The sequence below is a fragment of the Nicotiana attenuata genome, unplaced genomic scaffold (genome assembly GCF_001879085.1).
Source record: "Nicotiana attenuata strain UT unplaced genomic scaffold, NIATTr2, whole genome shotgun sequence".
Classification (NCBI taxonomy): Eukaryota; Viridiplantae; Streptophyta; class Magnoliopsida; order Solanales; family Solanaceae; genus Nicotiana; species Nicotiana attenuata.
The window spans coordinates 161626-172739 of NW_017670705.1; the positions used below are offsets into that span (position 1 = coordinate 161626).

The 11114-nt window shown below is 39.6% G+C and overlaps 1 protein-coding gene across 1 annotated transcript; it reads right to left on the bottom strand.

Moving 5' to 3' along the window:
• Positions 1–7966: 7966 nt before the first annotated feature.
• On the bottom strand, positions 7967–10068 carry LOC109242494 (CDGSH iron-sulfur domain-containing protein NEET). Its single transcript, XM_019409342.1, has 2 exons — positions 9515–10068; positions 7967–8293 (listed from the first exon to the last, which is right to left on the bottom strand). Exons 1-2 carry the CDS (start codon positions 9706–9708, stop codon positions 8191–8193), a joined length of 297 nt encoding a protein of 98 aa, XP_019264887.1. The 5' UTR covers positions 9709–10068; the 3' UTR covers positions 7967–8190.
• Between the last annotated feature and the right edge of the window lie 1046 nt (positions 10069–11114).

Below are 11114 nucleotides of genomic sequence, written 5' to 3' on the forward strand. Positions count from 1 at the left end.
TTTTTGTTACAGCATGTATCCAAACTCGTTTCCCTTAGAAATCATGCCTATAAGTCCAAAGTCAGCTTTCACAACTTAGATACTATGCCTATAGGATCTAAATAGCTATAATAGAAATCATGCCTATAGAATTTAAAAAACAGTTTAGTTGGAAAAGTCGTCTAGTTCGTGTTGTTATTCTGAATTGGATTAGTTAATTAATCTGCCGCTTCTTTAATAAGTTTCTCAAACACTGCCTTAATATCGTTAGAAAGCATGCCAATAGGATCTTAAATTGCCGGTTTAAAATTAATCACTGCTCCACTGCATTTCTTAATCAATCTAGATGTCATGCTCATAGGATATCATTATTACACCTAGGCAGGCCTTAGGTAATAATAAACACTGGAACCGCCTCTGTTAATTATCAATTGCTACAACCAACAGGCAGGCCTGATTCGGACTTCTTATCTGAGCTATATAATGAATCTGGATCTAACTCAAATTCCCTGCTTTAAGATTTTTTTTTTAAATTCAGACCTTAATTGTGTTTAAGTCGTGCTATTTATATGCATTATTTGCGGAGGTTTATATGAGCCCTCTAGTTGCTTACATGTTTCCCCTTTAAATGCAGTCCTATGTGTTTTTGTATGTCGCCTTAGCCTTTTTACCTTTAAACCCAAGAGTCAGCCCAAAATCCTCCCTCTTGTAGGAGTAGTAGTCCTAAAATTCCTCCCGGACGGATAGGAATGGGATGGGTAATAGCACGCAATAGAGGTCGAGACCAATCTGCGCTTTAATACCTTCACGGGGTGGGAAGGGTAGATATGGATATGTTGACCGGTGCGCTAATACCACGTGTAGCCCCTCTTTTGAGGAGTGATTACCAGGTATTGCATTGATGTGATCCATATTACAAACAAACCTAGGACCCTTTACATTCATCAGCATGCTTAGATTATAACTCTTTTCAAAACCCTGCTTTATTTAATGGTTTTCAAACACTTGTGTATTTAAAATCCCCTATTATTTGAGCCTTGTTTGTTTACTTGTTAATTGCACTAATTCACAAAACTATCTGGCCGGGAACCATACTAGTGGATCCTGCGGGGTGCCTAACACCTTCCCCTTGGGATAATTTCAAGCCCTTACCCTATCTCTGGTTATCAAACATAGTTGTATTTGAACCCCATAGGTGCCCTAACGCACCTTAAAAACGTTAGGTGGCGACTCTTCAATATTGCAAAACCTCTTTCCCAAAGGGAAAGAGTTGTCCCAACCAAATGTCATAAACTCGATTTCGCGAGAAAAAGGGGGCGCGACAGTCTGCCCGAAGGTCCTTGAGCTCCTCCTCCTTTTTTATGCAAAGGAACCTCAGGGCCTTCCCTTCTGCCGAAGACTTCTTAAGCTCGGCCTCACATTGGCTTAGCTCGGCCCTGAACCTGGTAATGGCCAACGTAGAAAAAGAGATATCAGTTAGGGTAAGGGAAGAAGAAGGAATTACAGCAATAAGAGTTAATGCTTACCCGAGCAAAAAGACGGTGAGCCTCTTCAAAGAGGGTGGATACGTCGTTGAGATCGGTGACATCATCGACCCCAGTAAAGCAATCCCGGAAAGGATCTTCTTCATCGGGGACCCCGCTCGGGTTAGGCATTTGCAGAGCTTGAGCTTCCCTTATTGCCTTCTCAAAATAATTTGGTAGAGGGGGAAAGTGACCTATTGTCATGGCCCCAAGTATGTCGCTTGGGGTGCTCTGTTCATATCTAGGTATCTCGGTACTTGTCCCCTTTGGGGTACTTGTTGGAGGCGGAGGAACGATCTCGACCTCAGGTGATTCGGGGGATTTGCCTACGCCTTTCTTCGGAGCCTCCTCACCATGAGGTAGGGTCTCTGGTTCGGAGGGCTTGACGGCTTCGACTGGCTTCCTGGCTCGGGTCACCAGCGCCGATTCTTCGCCCTCATCTTTTTCTTCATCATTCAGTTGATGGATTGGGTCTATGCCCACGTGAATGAGTTTCCTCCTTAGCCTTCGAGTAGGGGCCTTCCTGTTTTGGGGTTCTTCGGGTTTTGAAGACCTTTTCCTCTTGTTATCTTTCTCCGATTTTGGAATCGGGGACTCGGTCTCTTCCCCGGGTGGGGCTGGCCTCATTTCGGAAGCATCTCCAATACCTACATAAATGAAGAACATGCATAAGTAAGGTGACATATCCAGTAAAGGGGAAAGCGTCAAAAACTTGGGAAAGGACTTACCGTGGTGTTTGGCCTCCCATTTGCCTTTCGACAAGTCACACCATTTGCGCTCATCATACGAGGAGGTCGCAGCTAATTTTCGGACCCAATCTTTGAGGTCGTGGATTGCATGGGGCATCCAAGCAACCGCTGCAAAAAAAGGTAAAGGCATCACACAATGCAAAAACAGAGTATAAGAAGACACTGGGAAAGGACTTCTCTTACGATCGGGGTTCGATTTCTCTGGGAACGGCATTTTGCCCTCGGGGATGATGTCCGAGGTCCTCACTCGCACGAACCGGCTCATCCAGCCCCGGTCCTTATCATCGTCATTGCTAGCGAAGAAGGCCTTGCTCGATCGGTGTTGGAGCTTGATCAGCCCTCAAAAAATCTGAGGCCGATACAATCTGATGAGGTGGTTGAGGGTGAACTCTAGCCCCTCGGCCTTGCTGGAGAAGTAACGAAGCATCGTCACTATACGCCAGAAAGAAGGATTGATCTCGTCGCGGGTGACTTGGTATCTTTTGCAAAAGTCTATCACGACTGGATCGAGGGGACACAGTGTGAAGGGGTAAGTGTAAACACTTAGGAACCCCTCCACATGAGTGGTAATGCTCTTATCGGGGTCGAGAATCTGTACCACAACCTCGTCCCCCGAACCACAATCTTTCTGCATGCCTTGATGTGCTTCTCCGTTATCAGGCAAACATACCTCGATACATGCTCGCATCGACCAGGAATTGCAGGGGGGGTTTCAACTCTAGAATCTTTCTTGATGACGCAGGGGCCGGGAATGATCTCGTGAAGGGCCGGCGCTTTATCACCGGCCGGCCAGGAAGAGAAGGAGGAAGCCTTCTCTTTCCAAGGAACTGTTTTAGAAGTTTTCGCCATTGATTCAAACTAAAGGAAGTGGAGATGGGCGGAGTTTTATGTTTTCTGGCACTAAAAGGATTAGAGTAACGGGTAATGAGAGAGAAGTGATGAAGAGAGGGAGATATAAAAGGATTTTGGAGGTGGAATGAAGATTGAAGTAAAGTTTCTCCAAAAAGTGAACATTGTATTTATAGGCAAGCGGCGACGATTCGACGGCGCTAATGGCCGACCACCACTGGTGAAGCATTTAATGTTTTGGGAAAGCGAACCGACGGGACGTTTTAGTCCCCTCGAGCGCCTGCGTCATAGGAATGACGTCATCATCAAGGACTCTGGAGAATCGAGGCTCAAGTCGTTTCTTATCATTTTATTCTAAGAAACGCGAGGACTATCTGTATACGGTCAAAATCATGTGTCCCCGATTTTGTTGGCTCGAGGAGTCGCATCGAGAACAAGCTCAATATGGACCGAGCTCGAGCTCGAAGGCGGAATACGAGACTCAAAGATCTAAGTGCTCGAGGAACATCGGAGTCGAGTATGGTCAACCTGGGATAATACCATTATGGTTTTATAACAGAAAGAGCGAGATTCCCGCGAGGGCCCTAAGATCACGCTGTAAATTCTGGAATAGATTTGTACGAGCTAGTACGGATTTGTACTAGGCGGTTAGACAGCTGTCGCAATAAGATTCCTTACTAAAAATGGAAATGTACCTTATTTAGGGTTCCCCTACTATATAAAGGGACACCAATCATTTGTAACGCATCAATCATTGGCAAAAGAATATACTCTCCTACTTTCTTGCTCATTACTCATCAGAGTTGTCTCTTAACTTTATTGCCTTTACTGTACTGCTATTGTTGGCCAACCTCGAGGCCATCATAGCTCGAGGTCAAGATTTGCTCAAGCACTGGTTTGATTCAACTTACTTCTTTAATTTATACGTTTGGTTTCTTGATTATTAATTAGTATTGAATTAATGGCGTATCTTTAAAACCACAAATAAATTTAATTGTTACTCGTATCTCGAGGTAAACATATTGCTTTGCAGTACACATCAGAATCTATTGCTGTCAAGGACTCAAGAGCAATGAACCGAAATATTGGTTGCTTCAAGACGTTTTGTGGAACTTAAAAATAACTACTCCTACCATTTACTATTCCCTTTTATCCGGAAAATTAGTCGCTTTAACAGATTTAATTTGTTGTCCAATATTTGATTTTAAAAAAGAACAAGAAGCCATTTATTACAATTTCAAATATATTCTAACTGTTCAATTAGTGGAATATTGATTAAATGAAATATTTTATGTTTAACGAGATAAAGAATAATATAGACAAATATTATTATAATTATTGCTATTAAATGTTTGCTTTAGGTAATTTGAACTTTGTATTCTTTCATATCAAGCAGAAGTCCTATAATCCTATGGCCCTTATCAATTGACAGTTGTAATAAGAGAGGAAAGATAACTGAGAAGTGCACAAATAATCATTCTTAGGGTTGCTATTTAGGGATTAGCCAATACTTATTTTATTTTAAAATTTAAACTAAAAATCTTAACTTCAGAACAATTAAGGACATTTTATGTCCCAAAAAATTAGACAGAAAAACTATAATTCAAGACACCTTAGTTGATTCCTAAATAGTAGCCCTTAAGAGTGGCTAGCTCGTGTCATTTCTACGTTTGTTAAAAGTTGCAGGTTTGTTTCGTATACAGAATTCTGGCGCTCCGTTCCAAGCTCTGCCAATAGGTAAACCAAGGTAGCATAAAACAAAAAATCATCAATTCTCGTCCCATTTGACTGGGATAGGGAAGTTTTATGATTATATGATGTCTTCTACTTCTGTTCTATTGTAATTTACACATCTCAATTATACAAAGCTGGTCAAAATACTTTTTAGTTTTAAAGATAGAGAAAACTAAAGAAGAATGTGCTGAAAAAACTAAAGAAGTTATCAAAACCGAGTTGGTAACCGATATTAAGTGGAGTGCAAGACCTCAGAGGGTGTATATTCACCTGCCTTTCAGATTTCACATGAACCAAGATGACTAGTGACTGCTAAACAATAGGCTCTCCTTTGCCCATGTCTAATTTAGGAATGATAGTACCACAAAAGGTAGATTTGTTTATGATTAGTCAAATCAGATGCTGTGATTTAAAGAGAAGGGGTTCAGTTAATACCAAAATGTCCCTCAACTAAAGAACGAGTCCGGAATCATAATGTGGTTATTTTGGACAAGTAGCACCTTAATAGGTGTAAAAAAAAAAATGACATTTTTATATATAGCGCCCAAATACTGGGCGCTATACATTAACGTTAACTGTGTCGTTAATGTAGTGCCGAGTATTTGGGCGCTATATATAAAAAGCTGCCACGCCTAGGTATAGCGCCCAAATACCCGGCGCTATAGCGCCCAAATACCCGGCGCTATACATAAAACTTTATGTATAGCGTCCAGTATTTGGGCGCTATACACCTTTTTCCTGGCCCCGCCAATAATTCCTGACTTCAATAATTCAAAAGCGTATAGTGCCCACTTTTTGGGCACTATATAATAAAAAAATAAAAAAAATTCCCGGCTAGCCATTTCCTATATAAAGAGGTTAGGATTGTATAGAAATTCATTCAAAAAAAATTTTAACTCTTGTTGAAACGTTTATTGTTGTTAAATTCTCCAGCATTTTTTCATTATGTCTGAAGAGCGTAGAATAAGAGTTTCATTATATTAGGGGGGTGAGGTTGTGATGGAGAATAACTCTGTGGGCTACAGTTTACCTGCTCAGTGTCATGTTAAATTGCCACTTACAATGGAGTACGATAAATTGATATCGTTGTTATGCAAAAAAATGAGTTTGAGGAAACGTTTAGTGATACTTAAAGTAACCGGAAGATATCCGCATTCCGTCACTCCGCCAGGGGTTGCTTTTTACCCGGAGTTTAACATCGACGATGATGAAACTTTGAGTGATTTTCTGAGGACTCCGGATGAATGCCGGGAATTTCTTGTAATCACAATGTTGGAGATGTACGTGAAGGTCGACGACGTTCCAAAAAATGAGGTTGTGCGTAGTAGAGATAACCCCCAGTCATCGGGTGGTTATTCTAGAGCACTTTTTGCCGGACAGGTTCCGGATGAAAGAATTTTCCTTGATTTAAACTTATCACCGCCGGCGAATGAGCAGCGAGAAAATAATTTATACCCTGCTTTCCATAATTCACAAGACGAGTGGTAAACTTCAATTTTCATTTGTGTTAATTATGTATATTTTTGGTGTATTGAATTTGTATTAACGCTCATATATTTAATAGGGGGTACCGGCCGGATATGAATTTTACAAGTGGCCTATCCGGTAGTCATCACCTAATTGAAAATGTTCACCATGGAATTTCATCACATTACGACTTGTAAGTGAAGTGATATAGCCATATGGAAAGCATTTATTAATTCAGTAGCTTATTTTTTATTAAAGCATGTATATAGCGTGGTCAAAGAGTACGTTATGTGTGTTGTCTTGTCGAACTGAAAAGGCTGTCCAACTGACATAAAGCTGTTTCGTACCTGTCGAAACATTTAATACGCAAAGCATAGCGTGGTCAAATATTACGTTATGTGTGTATATAGCGTGGTCAAAGAGTACGTTATGTGTGTTGTCTTGTCGAACTGAAAAGGCTGTCCAACTGACATAAAGTTGTTTCGTACCTGTCGAAACCTTTAACACGCAAAGCATAGCGTGGTCAAATATTACGTTATGTGTGTATATAAATCAGGATATTAACAGACAAATTTATTTGACAAGTTTATATTTTTTATAAAACACTAATATTAAATCTGGATAAATTTAACATACTAGTTTCGAGAAGAAGAACCGGACATAAAATATTGAGGAAGAAGAAGCAGAATGGTCGTCTTGAAGAAGACGGCTCGTTTTTTAAAAAAGGGGTATAGCGCCGGGTATTTGGGCGCTATACCTGGGCGTGGCAGCTTTTTATATATAGCGCCCAAATACTCGGCGCTATACATTAACGGCACAGTTAACGTTAATGTATAGCGCCCAGTATTTGGGTGCTATATATAAAAATGTCATTTTTTTTTTTCTACACCTATTAAGGTGCTACTTGTCCAAAAGAACCACATTTTGATTCCGGACTCACTAAAGAACATTATCCGATGAGCACAATCCGTAGAAGAAACTGATGAGTCATAAATAGATGAATAGCTGACATTCAAGGCAAAACAAATGTCACTATAGCATGGCGGTCAATATAGCATGGCCAAGTATCACAGAGTAGATTGTGATATGAATGTACAAATCGCTTTACCCACTCATCTAATCAGAGTGTAAGCTGTCAAAGTCTGAATGTAACTGATTTGGAAGCACCGCATTCTAGCCCTACCTGAAACTTGGTGTCGAAAGCTAGGATCTAATAATCCCATGGCTCTCGACTTCACTGTACAAACTCTTAAACAATCAAAAGAACCACTCGATAGAATGGCTCAAGGCTTCTTGGTTAAACAAGGGATGCAGGTTCAAGACTATGAGCTCATATCTTACCTTTAGTAGGACTAAAGTATCTTCATCGACTACTCCAGAAAGAAAAATTACTCAACTCTTTCTTAGCATTTAAATATGCCTTTTAACCAAGACTCTGAGAGACCAGCTTCTTCTTAAGCTATCAATTTTAATAAGCCATAGAGACTGCCACTGAAAGCCTAACCTAAATAGCAGCTACTAACAGCCATAAGGGATTGTGAAAAATCTTGGTACAACCATATTGGATTAATTGTATCAGCTAAACCAATAACTATTTTCGAATGGTATGGCTTGTTAAGTCATCACTCTCATCTAACCCTGTCTGGTAATAATATTCATGTTTCATGAGATTGGATAAGTTTCTATTATATATCATGGTTGAAATCACAATGAGATCAAGTTCAACACTACTGCAGAAAAGGGATAAATAACTCTTACAATGAACATTCACCTGGAAAGAACATCTCATTTCAAACAAATGGTAGATAGAACTCAAAATACTTTGGGAAACAGGCTTCAAGAGTTTTCAAAATCTACAGACTAACACGATATCATAACCATTTACTGGCTTACTGCTTCTTCAAGAGCAGGGGTCCAACGTTATCTCCAGTTGCCTTATTGTGCTTCACGTGGCTTCCATCACATAGAGGAAAAGTCCCAGACCTCCAACACCTGCAGCCAAAATCAGCCACTTACTAAAACTACAAACGATATTCTATTTCAAGATTCTAGCAAGAATTACAAAAGGAAATCTGCACAATAATAAAAGGAGGAAAACTATGACTCTGTTTCCCAGTTCAATGATCAGTTACTGTTATCATGTAGATAATAAGTGGTGCTTCTTATCCATTCTCAATCAATGAAGGCGGTGAAACAAATCCAACTAGAGAAACTCACATTGTACTTAGCTCGAACTCGCGACCCTCACCAAGTTTTATTCCTCTCTCCCCATTGAAAGCACTGACTAATCCCAAGTCAAAAGTTGGAGAAACTCAAGTTTGTTTCGCTCTCGGACAGATTATTCATAACTTTGTGTTTGTCACAGGAATCTTTAGTTGATTAAAATCTAAGTCATAGGGCATGCAATTGATTTTAAATTGGACAAAATACTATCAGTAATATCTTTGAGTTATATTTTATCACTTCATATGATCTCTATATGGTATATCTAAGGGTGGCAAACGGTCGGGTCGAGCCGGGTCGGATATGAGCAGTTCGAAAACGGGTAATACAAAAATGGATAAATTATTCGATCCGACTCATATTTAATATGGATAAAAAAAAGGGTTAACTAACAGATAATATGAATATCCATATTATTCATGACTTTTGTAAAAATTAAACTCAGTAGTTAATCACTCGTATTTAACCCATTTTTAAAAATTCATTATTCAACCCATTTTATAATGGATAATATGGGTGGATAACTGGTTTCTTTTAACCATTTTGCCACCACTAGGTATATCATTTGTATTAAACACAATTAACGTAATATAACTAGTAAATTACAGCATAATTTGTGCAGGTAGTATTAATACAGAAACTAAAATGAACAAATCCCTGTTCCTACGAATGTACAAGAGTCGTTACTACAAAAGGAATTTTCAAATAAAATAAGGTTGAAAAACGATGAAAAGGTTACAATATTGTCGATTGACCCATCCCTCTTTGTGCCTTATCCCTGTGCACAGCGATATAAGTATGTATTCAGTTATCAACAGATTATTTAAATCCCTACTCTGCTTCAGTTAACCTTTACTGGAGTATTATAAAATTGCAGGCTGCTGACAATATTTGTCGGCATATTCCACAGTACAAAAAGTGAAAGGGCTTTGACTCTTTATATAATAGGAGTAGTATAATTTAGTTATAAACAAAAATAAAAAGAAGAACCTGCAGTAGGCAGTAAGAGGCTTAGAGAGTTCAGTGACAACAACAGAATCCACCACTTTGGCTTCGTCCTTCTTAATATCTGGGTTTATAGCTTCAGCCCGAACAACCACCATCCGCCTGGGCCTCGCCGTAAACGAAGATAATGCGCCGCCGCATGAGAACCCAGCTTGAATCATGCTTATAGCCGACGCCATTGTCAATTTTTGGTTCTATTTTTTCTCGCTGTGGTTTCAGGTTGGTGAAAATCAGAAGGAAAGTATGTGAAGTATAAAGAGAAGAGAAAGGGGTGAAGGGGGTGACGAACGTGTGGCGACCACGGTCCTCTTTGTGATGTTCACTAATCGAGTGGAGCTTACCATATCCACGTCCTTCTATTACGTTCATCGCCTTTGATTTCTCCTCCAAATTTTGTGATTTCTATCGAAATTAAAATGGAAATTTGCTTTGTAAAACTTTCAATCTTACCAAAGTAATTTCTTGCTTCTGTTACCTTTTTAACATGTCCGCATTGACAAAATTTGGAAAAAAAAATATATTCTTGTTTGATCTAGGGACTATTTATACATGAATTATTATGCATGAATCGTCTATAAAGTTATTAATAATAGAACCACGTTCAAATTAAATTATGACAATTGTCCGACACCGAATTTTAGGCCGGCTACTAATTTGAGCCACAAGTGATGTGAGTGAAAGACGGGTGGTTAAATTTGCACTATATATGGTTCTAGGTGGGAAGGGAAGGAAAGATGAGTGGTGTACGGGAATGTAAATGAACTTCTATTCCTTTTATTGGGCAAGAGAGTGGTAGTAAGTGCAATAGTTAAACTTAATCCTTTTTGGTTGAAATGTAAAGTAAGATGGAAGCGAAGCCTAGTGTTGATACTTCACGCGCCAACCCTATTGAGATTATTGCCTAGTTGTGTAAAGTGGCTAGTTTGTTATAAAGTGGTTAGTTACATCTAGACATTTAATTTTAGTTAATTAGTTAGATTGTGTACATATATTTTTTACAGATGTTAATAATATTTGAGGTTTCATTTCTCATTTTTTGTTCTCCTTCTTCTAGATTGTTCTCTCTCTCCCCCCCCCCCCCCCCCCCTCTATTTCGACCTCCATGGCTGCACAAGCTAAGCTTGGACCAGGCTTCACCTTGAACAATTAACATGGTATCAGAGCGAGTCGTTCCGATCTATCATCTCTCTATCATCCTTTTTCTTCTCTGTGTCCGTCAATTTTGATTTTTTCCCCAAATCAATCGATCGTTGAAAGTAGTTTCATTTTTGCCCTAATTTAGTGTTTGAGAAGGGGCTTTTTTCTCCCAAAGTGTAATACTCACACAATTAACCTCAATCACTAATGGTTGTTGATGATTTGAGCGATGTGGCTAGAACAGATGTGCATGTCGGAGTTCCAGGAAATTCCGGAATCGATCCAGGTGATCCCTTGTATCTACACCCGTCGGATAATCCCGGTGCTATGCTTGTTTCTGTTCCTTTCAATGGTGTTGGTTATCGTTCATGGAGGCGTGGTGTGTTGCGAGGTCTGTCAGTGAAAAACAAACTAGGGTTTATAAATGGCGAATGCAAGCGCCCAGATC

What these genes read in the sequence shown, in the direction of transcription:
- LOC109242494 (XM_019409342.1), bottom strand. Translation starts at nt 9,708, where the DNA reads ATGGCGTCGGCTATAAGCATGATTCAAGCTGGGTTCTCATGCGGCGGC. An exon ending in CCTCTTACTGCCTACTGCAG is followed by an intron (nt 8,294 to 9,514) that starts GTTCTTCTTTTT and finishes TTTTGGCTGCAG; the next exon opens with GTGTTGGAGGTCTGGGACTT.